This window comes from Euleptes europaea, chromosome 17, assembly GCF_029931775.1.
Source record: "Euleptes europaea isolate rEulEur1 chromosome 17, rEulEur1.hap1, whole genome shotgun sequence".
Taxonomy (NCBI): domain Eukaryota; kingdom Metazoa; phylum Chordata; class Lepidosauria; order Squamata; family Sphaerodactylidae; genus Euleptes; species Euleptes europaea.
Genome location: NC_079328.1, coordinates 50,760,062 through 50,777,240, shown reverse-complemented (window position 1 = coordinate 50,777,240; position 17,179 = coordinate 50,760,062). Strand labels below are relative to the sequence as shown.

General features: G+C 57.9%; 2 protein-coding genes across 2 annotated transcripts; both read right to left on the bottom strand.

Annotated features, from left to right (window-relative positions):
• Positions 1 to 2,747: 2,747 nt before the first annotated feature.
• Positions 2,748 to 8,390, bottom strand: TUBB3 (tubulin beta 3 class III). The gene is made up of 4 exons (XM_056862407.1): positions 8,361 to 8,390; positions 6,069 to 6,177; positions 5,314 to 5,424; positions 2,748 to 3,823 (listed from the first exon to the last, which is right to left on the bottom strand). The coding sequence occupies exons 1-4, from the start codon at positions 8,388 to 8,390 to the stop codon at positions 2,748 to 2,750; spliced, it is 1,326 nt and encodes a 441-aa protein (XP_056718385.1).
• Positions 8,391 to 15,287: 6,897 nt separating this feature from the next.
• On the bottom strand, positions 15,288 to 16,235 carry MC1R (melanocortin 1 receptor). Its single transcript, XM_056862233.1, has one exon. It carries the CDS (start codon positions 16,233 to 16,235, stop codon positions 15,288 to 15,290), a length of 948 nt encoding a protein of 315 aa, XP_056718211.1.
• Between the last annotated feature and the right edge of the window lie 944 nt (positions 16,236 to 17,179).

Below are 17,179 nucleotides of genomic sequence, written 5' to 3'. Positions count from 1 at the left end.
AGGAGAGGAGGGGAGGGGAGGCGGCCCGGCCCGCTCCCCCGCCGCGCTCTCCCCGGCCAGCCAGCCAGCCAGCCAGCCGGACGCGCCGCTTCCTCGGCCGGCTACATTGTAGCCCAGGGCCGCCCCGGACAGGCGAGGAGCGGCGAGGCGAGCCCCGCGCGGCCAGACCGGCGGCCCCCACAGCCGGACGCTGCTGCCCCCGCGCGGCTTGGCGGGGAGCGGAGCGAGTGAGCGCCGAGGGGAGCCGGCCGAGCGCGGGGGGGTGGGGGGTGGCGGAGCCCCGCCGCCTTTCTTTCTTTCTTTCTTTCTTTCTTTCTTTCTTTCTTTCTTTCTTTCTTTCTGCAGGGAGCGCCCCCTCTGCGCGGCCCGCTGTGCCCGGGCCACGTCGCCCCGCCCGGCTGCCCGCAGCTGGGCCAGACCGCGTGGGACCCCCCCCCTCTCCGCCCCCAGGCAGACGGTGCCTCCGCAGACCCCTCCCCCGGAGCCCCCCGCCCCAAGGCTTCCCAGGAGAGGGGCCGCCTCCGCCGCGTGGGCCTTGGGCGGGGGGGGGTTGGGGGGAGGCGCGTCTGTTGGCTGCTCAGGTCAGCCGATTCTCTGGGGGCTGCTGGGCAGCTGCTTTCCCGCGAACCGGACCGTCCAGTCGGTCTTGTCGGCTCAGGCTGGCAGCAGCTCTCCAGGCTCTGGGGCCGAAAGGGGCCTTTGCCCCCCCCCCCCCGCCACCGGAGGCTTTTGAACTGGAGCCCTCGTGCCTGCCTTCTGCACAGGCCCCACCCCTGAGCCTCAGCCCCTCCCCAAGACCAACACCTAGAGCTGCCTTCTACTCAGTCGGAGCCTTGGTCTGGAGCGGGGTGCTGGGGGAGAGCGGCAGACTCTAATCCGGAGGACCGGATTCGATTCCTCTCTCCTCCACACGAAGACTGCTGAGGGATCTTGGGCCAGTCACAGTTCTCTCTGAACTCTTTCAGCCCCACCTACATCCCAAGGTGCCTGTTGTGGGGGGGGGGGCAGTCGTAAGCCACTTTGAGACTCCTTCCAGTAGAGAAAAGCGGGCTATAAAAACCAACTCCTCTTCTTCCATGGTAGTCAGCATTGTCTGCTCAGACTGCCCACAGCTCTCCAGGGTCTGGGGCAGAAAAGGGCCTTTCAGGTCACCGGCCGTCAGATTCTCTAAACTGGAGATTGAACCAGGGACTTCTGTATGGGAAGCAGGTCCTTGCTTGCTGAGCCACAGCTCAACAATGTTAGTGCTTCCCCCACCCCCGGTTCAGAGTGGTTAAGAATTCTGGTGATCTCTTCCCCCACTCCATTCCCACCCCCTCCGCAATTGCAGTTCGCTGGGTTCCTTTGGGAGGCCAGTTAAACCAGTACATTAGCAGTGTTATTTATGTCCCAAGAAAATACACATATATGCTAAAAACCACCCCCTTGGTTTCTAGACTGGGGTTTAAAGGTATTGGTTAGAGAGCTGGAGACTCGGTGACGCTAACTGGGAAAGCCATCCTCCTTGACAAGGCTGCTGTGAGGTCAGGAACTGGAGGGGGGGGGAACCAGGCACCCTGCCCCCAGTCCCTGGGAGAAGAAGGTTGTGATAAGAAATGCGATAGAGAAAGGCTTGGCCTGAAAGGCCAGGCCAGAGAGAGACGGAGCCACAACTATCTCTGTCCTGCAGCAGCTGATAGCCAAAGGGATGGCCTCCAGGCACTGTGTTCCCTTTGCAGTAATCTGAGCTAACAGCCACCGACCAGCCTACAGGCTGATGCCTGCACTTTTGCAAAGAGCCATCTGTGCCTCGTGGCCACCCCCCATGGCAGCAGCAATCCCTGCCCCCTTTCCAGGCGGAGAGGCTGTGCTATGGGCACCTCCTCAACACCACAGCCTGTTCCTTACGGCTTAGGCGGAACAGTCAGGAGTGGAAGCATCGGGAAGCACCCAGCAGGGGCCTTGTGTGTGTGGAGTCCAACTCCTTCGTACATGCAGCGTGGTGTAGAGCCAGCGTGGTATAGTGGTTAAAAGCGGTGGTTTGGAGCAGTGGAGAACCAGGAGAAATCTGGAGAACCAGGTTTGATTCACCACTCCTCCACATGAGCGGCGGAGGCTAATCTGGTGAACTGGGTTGGTTTCCCCACTCCTACACATGAAGCCAACTGGGTGACCTTGGGCTAGTCACAGCTCTCTTGGCTCCACCTACCTCACAGGGTGTCTGTTGTGCGGAGGGGAAGGGAAGGTGATTGTAAGCTGGTTTGAGTCTTCCTTAAGTGGTAGAGAAAGTCGGCATATAAAAACCAACTCTTCTTCTTCTTCTTCGAGGACTCCCTTTCCTAGCCCCAGCAAGTTCAGAGGAAGGGTTGCCTCAGTCCAGACCTTTCAGTCAGAATCCCACCCCCAGAAGCTGCAAGAAGGATAACCCAACTGCTGGACAGCAATAGATTTATTAAGTATTCCAAAACATAAAAATAGACACAGACTAGTAAAAAATAAAGACCAGGCCCCTTGACATTATTAAATTGACAGAGGACAGGAGGAGCTGCACTAACTGATAAGACACAGGGCAGGCCGGGAGGGGGGGCGAAGACAGTTAAATACAGAACAATCTTCCGATTTGGAACCCTTGAATCAGAAGCAACTAGCAGCTGGTTGCCTAGAACTCAGCAAAAGAGTAGCAAAAATGGAGGACAATGAACGACAGGACGTTATCGGTGCTCAGCTCTCACCAGGAGGACCCGAACACAGCCCCTGGCCCAGGACTCTCACTTGGCCCCTTGGGCCTCGGACTCCTCCTCATCGTCCTCGTACATCTCGCCTTCCTCTTCTGCTGTCGCATCCTGGTACTGTTGATACTCCGAGACCAGGTCGTTCATGTTGCTCTCAGCCTCCGTGAACTCCATCTCATCCATCCCCTCACCCGTGTACCAGTGGAGGAAGGCCTTGCGCCGGAACATGGCCGTGAACTGCTCTGAGATGCGCTTGAAGAGCTCCTGTATGGCCGTGCTGTTGCCGATGAAGGTGGAAGACATCTTCAGGCCCCGGGGCGGGATGTCGCAGACGGCCACCTTGACGTTGTTGGGGATCCACTCCACAAAGTAGCTGCTGTTCTTGCTCTGGATGGCCAGCATCTGCTCGTCCACCTCCTTCATGGACATGCGGCCCCTGAAGACGGTGGCTACTGTCAGGTAGCGGCCGTGGCGGGGATCGCAGGCGGCCATCATGTTCTTGGCATCAAACATCTGTTGGGTGAGCTCCGGCACGGTCAGGGCGCGGTACTGCTGGCTCCCGCGGGCAGTCAGTGGGGCAAAGCCGGGCATGAAGAAGTGGAGGCGGGGGAAGGGCACCATGTTGACGGCCAGTTTGCGGAGGTCAGCGTTGAGCTGCCCAGGGAACCGCAAGGAGGTGGTGACACCGCTCATGGTGGCGGAAACAAGGTGGTTGAGGTCTCCATAGGTGGGCGTGGCCAGCTTGAGGGTCCGGAAGCAGATGTCGTAGAGGGCTTCGTTGTCGATGCAGTAGGTCTCGTCCGTGTTCTCCACCAGCTGGTGAATGGACAAGGTGGCGTTGTAGGGCTCCACCACTGTGTCTGACACCTTGGGGGAAGGCACCACGCTGAAAGTGTTCATGATCCGGTCAGGGTACTCTTCGCGAACTTTGCTAATGAGGAGGGTCCCCATGCCAGACCCTGTGCCCCCGCCCAGAGAATGGGTGAGCTGGAAGCCCTGGAGACAGTCACAGTTCTCACACTCCTTCCGCACCACGTCCAGGACGGAGTCCACCAGCTCGGCGCCCTCTGTGTAGTGCCCCTTCGCCCAGTTGTTCCCTGCGCCACTTTGACCTGGGAAGGAAGAAACAGACACCTTTGGACTCGGCTCCTTGCGAGGCCCAGAGGAGCACAGGAAAAGCGGCACATCTGAGCTCTTCAGTGTGCCAGATGTCACCAGAGGGGAAATGTGGATCGGCTCAAAGGCAGAATTCATCGAATCATCCAGTTGCGTTTCAAAAAGTTAAATATTTCCAGTGGGGAAACTGTTGTATTAATCTCTCAGAGCAAAAATAGACAGAAGCTTAATGGCACTTTTAAGATTTTGAACTGACATGAAGCTGCCTTATACTGACTTAGACCATTGGTCCATCAAGATCAGTACTGTCTGACTGGCAGTGGCTCTCCAGGGTCTCAGGCGGAGGTCTTTCACATCATCTACTTGCCCAGTCCCTTTAACTGGAGATGCCAGGGATTGAACCTGGAACCTCCTGCGTGCCAAGCAGATGCTCTACAAACTGAGCCACAGCCCCTCCCCATTTTGCTGAAGCTTTCATGATTCCAGAGCCTCTTTCATGGGATGCATTTCAGTTTTACATAATTGCATCTCTCTCGGCTTTCTGCAATTCATTGCCTTTTGCCTCTGCTGTTTATTTCCCCCCACACAATCTCATACATCAATAAATGTCTGCCTAACAAAGACCATCTGCACAGCATCTGATGAAATGGAAATTTATACTGGAATAAAATCTTGTTAATCTTTAAAGTGTTTGTTTATTTCTAGGAGACTTTGCTTTTCCCTCTTTCTGTGTTACTGCCTGCATTGGTTGCTCTTGTAAAATTGTCTTTAGCCAGGTTAACGCAGGAGTGGAGGCAGATTAGCACCCGTGGGGGCCAAGCTATGTCAGGGTTAGTAGTGGGCACCTCCTCCATCCCCATATCCTATGCATTTCCCAGCTCCTGTGGGCGTGGTCTGTGTTACTCTGGGGGAAAGTGTGCACTATGCTGGCTTTCCTGTTGAACTGTCCCCTCCTACTTGCGCTCCTCCTTTGGCCAAATAAGCAGTGCCTTTCCTTCTTGAAGAGGGGTAAGCCAAGAGGAAATTTAGCCCCTCTGAAGCCGTGGACCTCGTGACACCTCATGGCTCCCTGACTCCATTTGCCTTCCAAAGCCCCTGGAATATGGTCCGGAAATGCCCAAGGATGTCTCAAGAAACCCCAGAGGGGCCAGGAGGAGATTCCCTCTGGGAGGAATCCTGCCCAGGCCCTCAAACCCACAACTGTCATCTTTCTTAGTCGCTCACAGACATGAAAGCATGCAAATGCTTTCTGCTGAGTCAGGCCATTTGGTCCATTAAGGTCAGCGTTGTCTGCAGCGACGGTCTCAGGCAGGCACCACTCCTTGGACATCACCCTTTCAACAGGAAATACCCGGGACTGAGCCTGGGGGCTTCTGCTGGCTAAGCAGATGCTCCAAAAGTCTTTAAATGGGTCCAGCCAGAGGACATGCAGAACTGGATGGGGAAGGTCTGAGGAGAAGGGAAGAACCGAAAAGACGGACAATACCGAAGATGAAGTTGTCGGGTCTGAAGAGATGGCCGAAAGCACCTGACCGGACACTGTCCATGGTGCCGGGTTCCAGGTCCACGAGAATAGCGCGAGGAACATACTTGTGAGCTGGAAGAGCAGAAAAGGTCACCCTTGAATGGAAGGTCCTCAAGGAACTGCAGCCCTGTTATCTCCCGCCCAGGCAACTGAACTCGTGCCCAATCCATGCACGGAAGCATTTCCCCATTTCTGGGAGCCTCCATGCTCACTTGCTGAGTGCTGCACAAGGAAGGCCAACCCTGGGATCGAGCCTGACTCCTCCCCCCTCACTATGTTCTCCTATTAGCAAGCTGGCTGGATAAAGGTGACTGCACAGCAGCACAGGCTCCCCCCCCCCATACTTCCCTCCCCAGCCCCACAAGCTGCTTCCTGGCTCCAACCAGGCATTCCTCCTGCCTCTTGTGCAGATCTGCCTCTCCAAGGAGGATGAAGCAGAAGTCCAGAATGATAGTTAGGACCTGCAGAGGGCACTGAAGGAGCCCGTGTGCAAGGAGGAATTTAACCGGCAGGGGGGCCTGGAGCTTTTCTGTGGCTGCCTCCTTTCCCCCAAGGGAGGGAGGCTTGAGAAGACTCCCTGGGCACCATTTGCAAGCACTTGGAGAAGGACACTTAATGCCTAGGCTGTTTGGTAACGTGCTCCTGATGTCATTTTCAAAGGCCCAGAAAGTGTGTGTGTGTGGGGGGGGGAGACCAAGGCTGGAAGGGCAACTCACAGGATGCTTCATTGTAATAGACGCTGATCCTTTCGAGCTGCAGATCGGAGTCTCCGACATAGTTCCCGCTGGGGTCTATCCCATGTTCATCACTGATCACCTCCCAGAACTGAGGGAAGAGCAAGAGGAGATTAGAAGGGGTGTTGCCTGCTTCCGGGCATATTCCTTCACTGTGAGCAGCTGGAAAGCCCAGTGATGTGGACAGAGAAGTCCAGTTTTGCTCTGGATTGTGTTTTCACCAAAGGGTCTGCCAGAGCCCTGCTGCTGGGCTAGATGGAGCAATGGTTAGATCCAGTCAGGCCGCTTTCTCCGACAGAGCTCAAGATCTGCAACATAGCAAGGGCAGGCAGTTCTCTGGAATAAGAGATGGATTTAAGACAGTATTTGCAAAATTGCATTTGCTACTTCGCCAAGCAGCTTAGCTTATCAGCAGTTTATCCACCCTTAGTAATTGGAGAGTATCAGCAAAACCACTCTTGGAAGGGCTACTCGTCAGAAAGCAGCAATCAGGCTACTGGCTTCCGGCAGCCAAGGGCACAATGCCCATTCCTGTGTTGCTGCAGGGCTCTGGCCACGGTGCTGAAACCACCACTGCCTTTTCCTCCATTAAAGTTGCCTGTCACCTATTTTGAGCCAGTGCTGCAGCCAGGAATGCAAATTGCTGCTCTGCTTGGCTTCTCATGTTCAACATACATAGAAAGGAGAACAAGGGGAGGGGCTGTGGCTCAGTTTGTAGATCATCTGCTTGGCATGCCCAAGGTCCCAGGTTCAATCCCTGAAATCTCCAGTTAAAGGGACTAGGCAGGTAGGTGATGTAAAAGACCTCTGCCTGAGACCCTGGGAGAGCCGCTGCCAGTCAGAGTAGACAACACTGACTTTGATGGACCAGGGTCTGATTCAGTAGAAGGCAGCTTCATGTGTTCATGTGAACATTCAGACCAGGCCCTGCCCCACCCCTGAACCGGCTCTGCCCCCTTCCTCAGCACTGGATCACGATGCTTAGCCATGAAGGAAAAAGTAGCTGAGGGCTGATCAGGTTCATGAAACACAACAGTGTTCTACCTTGAAAACAAGAGATGGCCAAATAATGTCATTGGAGGGGCAAACTGTGCATGCCCTGGACAGTGGGGGAAACTCATGATGAGCCACAGCATAGAAAGCGGATGGGGGCTCTTTCTCTGAGCGCTCCAGGAAGGGCCACCACTTCTGATTCAATTTCTAGCACCTTGCCTGGAAACAAAGGCTTCCGCAGACAAAGGCTAAAATGTGTTTCTGGTACAGGATGACAGTGAAGGTTTCTTTTGACAAAGATGTTAGCTGTTTGTAGTTGGCATAATGGGGGCAAAAGCATGTACAGGAGCTGTCCTGGGAGGCTGCTCAATCCTTGTGAGGCTGGGGCCTTCAGCGTTGGCACTCGTTAGTGGACAAACCCATAATTACCAGACTGCACCAGCTACTAAGAAGGCAAATGGAAATGGACAGCAAGGTAAGCAAGATACCCCCCCCCCCAAGCACTGGGCACAGCAGGCCACACTCTGGAAAGGGCCCTTTGCCAATGATTCATTCCTAAAATGAAGGAGTTCTGGGGGGAGCCGCCCAAATGACTCAGCGCTCCCATCAGATACATTCTGAGACCAACCCCAGAGGGGTGAGTTTGTGCCCATTTTAGGGGACAAAGTGTTTGACTTGGACTGAGGAGATTTGAGTTCAGATTCTCAGCTCAGTCCTGAAGCATGGGCAATTTACTCTCTTGGCTAAAACCTTCTCACAGGGTTGTCACCTGGACAAAATGGGATGATCCACCTACACTAGGCTGATCCCTAGGATAGGAACAGCTGGAGTGGCTCCCCTGCAGATGAATAGGCTCTTAGAGGCAGAAATGCTAAAGCCAACTACTAATCTGAAGGAAGGAGTGAGAAGGAACAACACTCTGGGGCTGCTTCAAACAAAGCCTTTCCAATCAATGAACTGCATTTGGTACCCAATTCCAGGGGGAATTTGGCAGTCAGGATGAGAACAGCCACGTTATTGAAAAGCAAAATCCCTTAAAAAAATTAAGTTCAGAGGGTGACAACATCTACTGCCGGGATCACCCCACAAAAGAAGCTCCAACCTCACCTTGATCCGATGTGTCAATTATGGGAGCTTGCAATGAATTATGCATGCTGATTAGCATATGCATGAGACTGGAGAACAAGAGCCCATGTGCCCCCCCCATCGCCTTCCCCAATCCTTGTGTGCATCTTACTCTGGAGTAGGGCACTTAGCCACCTTCAGGCGTCATCCCCTTGCCCCCTCCCGGGTTCCAGCGCAGAAAACCATCGCTTATTTCTTGTGAATTCCATCCTGCTTTCTTTCTTCTTTGGGGGGAAGGGAGTGGAGAGAACCCGCTGAGGGCCCTCCGGCTGCAGAGGTGTGGCGCCTCCCGGCGCCCCCCGGCGTTGTCTGGCACCAGACAGATGGCCGCACGCCCTAGCGAGGAACCCGGCCTGGCAGGGAGATTGGCAGAGGCTCTGTGCGTTCATTACCCGGCGTCTTCAGGAACCTGCTGGCTGCGGATGAGTGGCAGGTGTCTGCTTACCCTTCGCCCCCCCCCCCCAAGAGGGCCCAGCTGCGGGAGGCACCAGAGGGCTGATTTGATTTCAGCCGGTTGCACTCCGCCCCCCCCCCCCGCGCCCACACGCCGGCCGGCTCCCTTTCGTTCAGAGCAGGCACGGGGGGGGGGGAGCGTCGTCAGCTGGCTGTGTCGCACAGGCGTAGCCGCAGGTGCCTCCGGCCCCCAGGAGCCCCCTTGCCGGGCGGGGCCCAGCCCCCGAAGCCAGCGTTTCTTTCCAGCGAGCAAAACGAGGCTTCCGGGAGAGGGCGGAGGACCCCTCCGCCCCCCCCCAGGGGACACTCCCCGCCTCCCCGCCACGCACACCTGCCAGCAACGGCCCTTTCCTCTCTCCGATGCCCACGAAGGTGCCCTGGCAAGCGCAGGGCGGGGGCCTCCACTACCGCGACCTGGCGGCAGCCGCCCAGCCGCCCGTCCAGGGCCCCCGCCAGCCCCGCCCCCTCTTTGTTTCCAGCTCTCCGCCGCTCGGTGCCGCCGGGTCCCGCCCGGCCTCAGGCAGGGATGCTTTGTCCGAGGAAGCCTTCCGCCGCCCAGCCTCCTGGCCCGGGCAGAAAGCCCCTCCTCCGCCCAGGGCCCGGGACCACCAGCCGGGACAAAGGAGCCGGGCGCGCCTCTCGCCCCCACCTGGCCGGAGAGCGGCGCTGGGCTTCGGCCCCAGGACTGGGGGGGGGAAGCCCCTCGCCCTCCGCCTCCCGGGCGCAGCTGGCCAAGGTCACCGGCAAGGTCACCTGCGGAGCCACCGGCGGCCCCCTTTGTTCCAGCCACGCCCTGTGGCTGTACAGCTGGGTGGGGCAGCCCCTCGCGTGGGGGTGGGGGGAGAAAAGGAGCCCTCCCCCTCCCTCGCTTTGACAGGAGGCGGCCGGGAAGAGCCGCCACAAAAGGAGCCGCCCTCCTCCTCCTCCTCCAGCGCCGGCAGGCCGGGCTCGGGGGCAGCCTGGGCCCCCGGACACGCGGGGGGGGGGGGGACGCGGCGCTCCGGCCAGGGAGCCCGCCTCCTGCCAGGGGTCCCGGCCTCAGCCGTACGCCCTGTCGGGGAGCAGACGCATCCTTCTGGAGGGAAGGCAGGTAGGCAGGCAGGCGGTACCTTGGCTCCGATCTGGTTGCCGCACTGGCCCGCCTGGATGTGCACGATCTCCCTCATGCTGGCTGCGGGGCGGCTGCGGCTGGACGGCGGGCGAGCGGGGTGGGCGGCGGCTGCGGAGCGGGCGGCGGGTTTTATGGGCGGCCGGGCCGGCCTGCTGACGTCACCGCCCCCAGCCGCCAATCAGGAGGCGCCGCCGCAGAATCCTGCACCAGCCCTGCAGCATCAGCATCAGCACCGGCGGCGGCGGCGGCGGCGGCAGCATCCCGGGCCCCGGGCCCCGCCGGCAGGCAGGCAGGCTGGCGTTCCGGAGGCTGCGACTTCCAGGCCGCAAAGGAGACTCGCGGGCAGGCTGCGGCGCGGCCCGAGGGAGCGGGCAGGGCCTGCTGCGCCGCTCTCCGTCCCCCCTCGGGGCCTGGAGATCGCGGGCAGCCCCCGGGCTGAGGCGCGGCCGCCACGGGCTGCCAGACAAAGGCTGTCCCGCCCAGGCCCGGCACCGAGGCCGGACTGCCTCTCCCGGATTCGAGGCCAGCCCCCGGGCGGCAGTTGAGCCGTGGCCCGGCGGGAGGGGTCCCCATCGTTTGCTGCCGGTGGTCCCCTTGAGTCCAGATATTTGGCACGCAGCTGGGCAGCCCCGGACTCAGCAGGGCCCAGACCCCCACCCCCGCCGCCGCACCATTGTGGTGGGTTCTGGTACCCCCTGCGGGGGCAGCGTTGCCAACCTCCAGGTGCGGCCTTGAGATCTCACAGCACTACAGCTGATCTCCAGGCTCCCGGAATCCATCCCCCAGTAGGAAAGGGCAGTTGTAGGACGCTGTACCCCAGGGAGGTCCCTCCCCTTCCCAGAGCCCACCCCAGGCTCCACCCACCGATCTCCAGGAAATCCCCACCCGGAGCTGGCAACCCTGGCGGCGGGGGAAGCCGGCGGAGCAGAAGCCTCTTCCCGATGCCCGCTGCCTGGGCCAGAGGGGGAGGCAGCCCGGCGCCCGGGCTCCCCTCCGCCCCCGCTCGGCTCGGCCCGCCGCCTCTCCCCCTCCCCTCGTGGACGGGGTGGGGCAGTGGGGAGGGGCCGGGCCTGTCCCCTGTCCTGTGGGCTTCTTTGTCTCTGGGATGTGGCGACCCCGGGGGGGGGGACAAAGAGCGGTACTGGGAGCCCCCCCTCTTTTGCACAACCGGAAGGGGGGAGAGATAGAGAGACGGCATGGGGAGGTGCTGCCTACAGGCGTCAAGATAGCGGAGCAAAAGCCCTGAGCCAGAGGGGACGGTGGGCGAGGCGCCTGAGCCAGCCCTGCCCGGGCCCTCCCCTCTTGGGCGGCAGCAGGAGAGCGGCAGGCCAGGCCAGGGCGGAGCTCTCTTTGCGGTGCAGCTCCTTGCGCTGAGCAGGATGCTCGCCTGCTGCGAGGGGGTGGCAGGATCTGACTCCCCCCCCAGCCCTTCAGACCCCCTTAGGGCATTGCCTGAGACTCGCAAGGCTGAAGCTTGCGGGGTTTGGCGGCCTTCTGCACATGCTCGAGAGCATCCTCATCATCTGTGAACTGAACACAAGCCCCGGAGCAAGGGCAGCGGGCGGCTGCCTCGCAGGAGGTGGCTCTCCCAGGACTCGCACCCACCGCCCCTGCTGCACCGAGGGTCTGCCCGCGCCCTGCCCGCTCGGACCCCTCCCTTCAGGATAAGCCTGAGCTCATCCCAGGGAGCGGCCAGAACAGCTGATGCCGCCGCGGCCCCGGGGGACGGCTGGGGGGGAGGGGCGGCCGGCTTGACTGAGGGAGGGGAGGGGCGCGAGGCTGGCGAAGAGGAGAGCCTTGAGAACTCATGAAGCTGCCCTCTCCTGGATCGGGCCCCGCTCGGTCCATCAAAGGCAGTACGGTCTGCTCAGACCGGCAGCGGCTCTCCGGGGTCTCAGGCAGGAAAACCAGGCGGGAGACCGGGAGCGCCTTCCAGGCCTCGCTTTCCCGAGCCAGAGCTCACCGCTCCGGGGACACTGGAGGGAACATCCAGTCGGTCGATGGTTTTATATGAGTCGCAACCGACAGCTAATAACAAGGCTGGGGAAGGGCCGCCCCACCCCCACCCCCACCCCCCACCCCCCACCCCCGCGGCTGTTCCAGAAACAAAGCAGGATGCGCACCAACCCCAGCGTCGCTGTTCCGCCCTCCCGACCAGGCCGCTCCCGGCAAGCGGGCCGGTCCGGGCCGGAGGGGGGGCGGCGGGGGCGGCGGCTGCACCCAGCAGAGGGCCCCGCGCTGCAGAGGCCGCCCGGAACAGCAAGCCGGCTGGCTTCTTGCCTGCCTGCCTGCCTGCGCGGGTCCCCTTTCTCACGGAGGCGCCGGACAGATGTGGCGCTGCGCATCTGCTCCGGAGCCTGCGAAGGGCGGGGGGGGGGGCTTCGCGATGGACACACCGGGCAGGCATGAAATGGCCACCTGCGATGTGAGAATCCTTTTCTGCCTCTGCGGAGTGTGTTTGGTGGGTTCTAGTCTAGAGCTTTAATTGTGGCCGACCCGGTTGGGAAGGCCCTGTCTCTTCTCTCTCCCTCCCTCCGAGGCATCAAGGGCCCGGGACGGGACATTTCCTGCAGAACGACTCACAGTGGTGCAGTGTTCTAAAATCCTGCTTGTACATTTTTACTATGTGCACCAATGAAGCCTACAGTAAACTTTGTTTCAGTAGAGCAAGAGTGGAATAAAAGTTGTGCTTGTTTCACCCTGGCATTTCTTTTGTGTGTATGTTTGTGTAATAGCCCTTTCAATGTTGAGAGATGCTCTCCCAAACACAGCTCTTCTGGCTAGAGAGACACACCGGCAGGTAGACAGATCGATGCACAAACCAGCTTTGGCATATGGGGTGACACCAACCGACACCCCATGGCTGAGTCCTCTTTCCTGCCCCTTCCTATTAAGTAGCAGAGTCACCGTGGCGATCCATTCAACCATCATTTCACACAACAAGTGATTGTTCCCCACAAGGTTGCATGTGCTAGATCAATCTTGTGAATAAATCTCTGGCAGATATTCTCAGTATCCTTGCAAAAAACCATATCTGGTGTGGGGCTGTGGCCAGGCCCCAGAGCCCGTTGGCTGGACATGACAGAGACGAAGGCCTCCGGGGAGGGAGGCTATGTGATGCTGCTCTGGGATTTCAGTCCTTGCTCTTGCAGGCAAGCAACCCCTGCCTGGGCTCCCTCCTGGTGCTCCGGGCTTCTTCTGAGCACGCCCCCACCTCCTGCCCTGGGAGCCACAGCCAGGCACTGCGAATCTCCTACTCTGAAGGTGCTCCTCCATCGGCCTCCTGAGCCTGGCCAGCATCTCGGGCACCCCCTCCTCTTTGAGGGAAAAGAGCGGAGGGAAGCGGAGGCAAAGACCAAGGCCAAGGAGGTGGGGTCCCTGAAAGCACCCCACAGAGGCGGCTCTGGGTTGACACTTCCATTCAGTGTGGTTAAGAGCGGTGGTTTGGAGCGGTGGACTCTGATCTGAAGAACCTCAGGATGGTTACAGCTCTCGTAGCCCCACCTACCTCACAGGGTGTCTGTTGTGGGGAGGGGAAGGGAAGGTGATTGTAAGCTGGTTTGATTCTTCCTTAAACAGTAGAGAAAGTTGGCATATAAAAACCAGCTCTTCTTCTTCACCCCTCCCAGCAGAGCTTCTGAATCCCCTGACCTGTAAGGCCGGCCACCTCCCAGGCCCTCCTGCTGCTGCCTATAGAGGCTGCCCATGGGCAGAGAGGCACATCCTCCAAGGCCCGGCCAGAGGCCCCACCAGGCAACTTCTTTCTAGTGCCAACCGGGAAGGACCTTCTGGAGACTGATTCTCCGGGCAGCCTGCAAAGAGGAGGACTTTGGGGAGCAGCTCAGATGGGCGGCTGGAGGAGGGATTCCTTAACCCTTTCCCCTCCTGCGGCCTGCCCCAGATGCCTCCCAAGCTGCTGTCGAGAAGTTTCTCACTCTAACCTTTCCTCTGCTGGAGGGGTGTGTGAAGCGGACCTTCCCTCCCTCACCGTGGCCCCTCTGCTTAAACTGACACCCTCTCATGAGAGTTTTCATGAACATTTTTAAAAAACAACCGTGGTGAAGCTTGTTCCCATGTCTTGGCTGTACTGTTAAGTTTGGCCTACATAGACTAGACTGGTGTTTCATTTGATATTTCATTTCTCCCCTGCCTTTCTCTCCAATGGGTCCCAAAGAAGCTGTCATAATTCTCCTCTCCTCCATTTTATCCTCACAACAACTCTGTGAGGTAGGATATGCCAATATCATGCCACCGTTTTCTTGAATATGCTTGTACTTTGTCTAACAATCCTCTGTTTGAGTCCAGGTAACTCCAAGTCTTTGGTCCAAGCACAAAGCATGGTCTAGCTGTAGGGGTGGGATGGCGGCCACCTCTGGTGAGAAAGACACTGTGCCACATGCGCTCTTGACTGGGAACCCTAAGATGCCACCCCAGAGCACTTCTGAAACAGCATGTGAGTGTAGAGCCCACACATGGGGCGAGTGTGCGTTTGTGTGTCACTGATTTGTGACTTGCCAATTTGCAGCATCTCCCTAACTCATTTCTATCCTGCCCTTCCTGCATGGAGCTCCTGGTGGCATACAGAGTTTTCTCTGCCATCCCCCATTTTACCCTCCAACAACCCTGTGAGGTAGATTAGGCAGAACAAATGACTGCTCCAAAGTTATCAGTGAGCCTCCTGGCAGAGTGGGGATTCAAACCTTGTTTTCATCAGCCCTAGTCTGGCTCTCTGACCACTGCACCACACTGCCACCCAGAGATCCACTTCTGATGCCCACAGGCAACATTGCCCCAGGTCCAATGAACACTGGGCAAGGGGAAAGAATTGTCTAGCAGGTGGCTTCCCTAGGCAAAATCCGAAGGGCTGCAGGCTCAAGCATGGAACAAGCCCCCCACAAAGCCCCGGCTGCTGCCTGGAGCTCCTCTTTGAAGCAGAGGCAAAATGCAGACAGGCAGCTCCTGGTCCCCCATCAGCCGCAATATCCTTAGAAAGGAGGTGGGGCACAAATACCAGACACCTATCTACTAGTGACATGTACACAGAGACAGTCTGACTGGTTTGCAAGACAAACTCAGTACATGCTTCTTTATTATTATCCTGTAAAATCGCGGGCTAATCCTTAACACGCAAAACTCTCTTTCTCTCTCTCTCACACACAGTCTTGTTATATCACAAGTAGACCATGGCACCAAAGTACCTTCTCCCCTGTACAAAAACATGGGGGTGGGATTACCTAGAGCTGGAGCAGAGAAGAGACCAAGAGTTGTGCCGCATCTGAAACCTGCCTCTACAGCACAGGCCATCAGGAAACACAACAGGCTGCGTCCAGCACCTTGTTCCCACCTCTGCCAGTGGTAGAATGGCTGAGATCCTCCTCGTCATAGTGGGCCAAGCCCAGAACCCTTGGGGGGGGCACTTCACTTCAGGATGCCATGAGGCCCCTCGATGGAAGGTGTTGGGCCCCCAGCTCCTGCTCCTCTGGGCCCCCTGTGACAACGGCCAGCCTCACCTCCCTGCTTCACCAGCGACACAACGCCACCTCTTTCAAAGTCTTCCTGAGCTCCTGGCTGCGGAAGGCATAGATTATGGGGTCCACCACAGAGTTGCAGATGACAAGGATCAGATTGAGTTCGAAGTACTTGAAATAGCCTGTGCAGAAGGGGTGGCTGGGACAGGTGACAATGAGAATCAGGTGGAGGAAGAAAGGTCCCCAGCAGACAATGAAGACCCCCAGGAGGATGGTGAGGGTGATAGCCCCCTTCATGCTAGTCACTGGGGAGGCGGGGTGTTTCCTCTGCATTCGAGATATGGTCCGGGCATGCTGGCGTGCCAGCATGAACATGTGGAAGTAGAGCCCCATGATGAGGGTGAGCATGAAGAGCAGGTAGGTCAAGAGGCTCAGGATCACGGCTTTGTGGTCGTCATAAGCAATGAAGATAGTGCTTGCGCTCGCACTGACCACCCAGGTGGCCACAATGATGATGACTGCCCGTTGGATGGTCATGATGCTGTGGTACCGCAAGGCATAGAAGATGGTGATGTAGCGGTCAATGGCGATGACCCCCAGGAAGGACAGTGAGGCCATGAAGGAGCTGCAAATCAGCATGTCCATGATGTTATCCATGTGGCGCATCGTGTCTTGCGCCAAGATCAGCACCCCGTGCTCTATCAGACACATAAAGAGGGTCTCTACAAGGTTGCTGACGCTCACCAGCATGTCCGACGCAGCCAGGCAGCAGATGAAGTAGTACATGGGCGAGTGAAGGTTCCTGTTCTTGATGATGGAGGCCACGACCAGCACGTTCTCCACCAAGCTCAACAAGCCCAGAGTCAGAAAGAGTTCACTGGGGATGATGATGCGGTGCTCATGACCGTTGGATGTCTGGTTGGTCCCATTGGCTTCTGGAATGTCAGATGTGACATTGGGAGAGTCTAGCAGCAGCTTTGCATGAGATGACATAGGCATCTTAACAACTTTGTGGGACCTCGGCTGAAAAATGGAGGAGAACAAGAGAAAAAGCAATCAGTGCCCACCACAGTGTTTTTCTCCCCCCCCCCCCCGAACCCAGAAATGCTTGGCTTTCGGAGAAGAAAAGCACCGGGAGCATGTCCTAGGAACTCACCTAAGGCTGTGGACCCTCTAAGATATCCGTGGCACCAGATCTTCTCCCCAGGGACTGGAAGTTCCAAAATTAACAGGCGAGACCACAAGTTCTCCAGTTCAAAGGTTGCGGTTGCAGGCTCCGTAACATGTATGTTTTTCTTCTGAGTGGGCTTCCTTGGTACAACACGCTGAAGATCCCAGAGATGTGTCTTGTCCTGGGTCTTTGTTTCCTTGTTATTGGTTTCTGAAGTTAATCCTTTCACCCCTTTTGGCAGCCAGAAGGGGAGGAACCGGCTGGTCTCTCTTTAATGAAGAGCTGCTCCAACTTCCAACCCCTCCCTGGCTTCACATCTGATGATGTAGTTGCTTTATTTGTTTCTGGCCCAAAGTAATTGATTAGCAGGAGTTTTTGGCAAAGAAAGAGCCCTTTCTCTGCCCTACGTTCAAAGAAACTTCCCCAGCTCCTCCTCTGGCGAAGGGGTGGAGGGTTATCCACATGATAGCAACTCAGGCGGCACGCGCTTCGAGCAGCAGGGAGAGGTTATGAAACAGCCCTTAAAGCCTGGCGAGTTTCCCCCTTCATCATAGAATCATGGAGTTGGAAGGGACCACCAGGGTCATCAAGTCCAACCCCCTGCACAATGCAGGAAATTCACAACTATCTCCCCCCTCCACACCCCTAGTGACCAGAAGGTGGCCAAGATGCCCTCCCTCACATGATCTGCCTTAAGGTCACAGGATCAGCATTATTGATAGATGGACATCTTGCCTCTTCTTAAAAACCTCCAGGGAAGGAGAGCCCACCA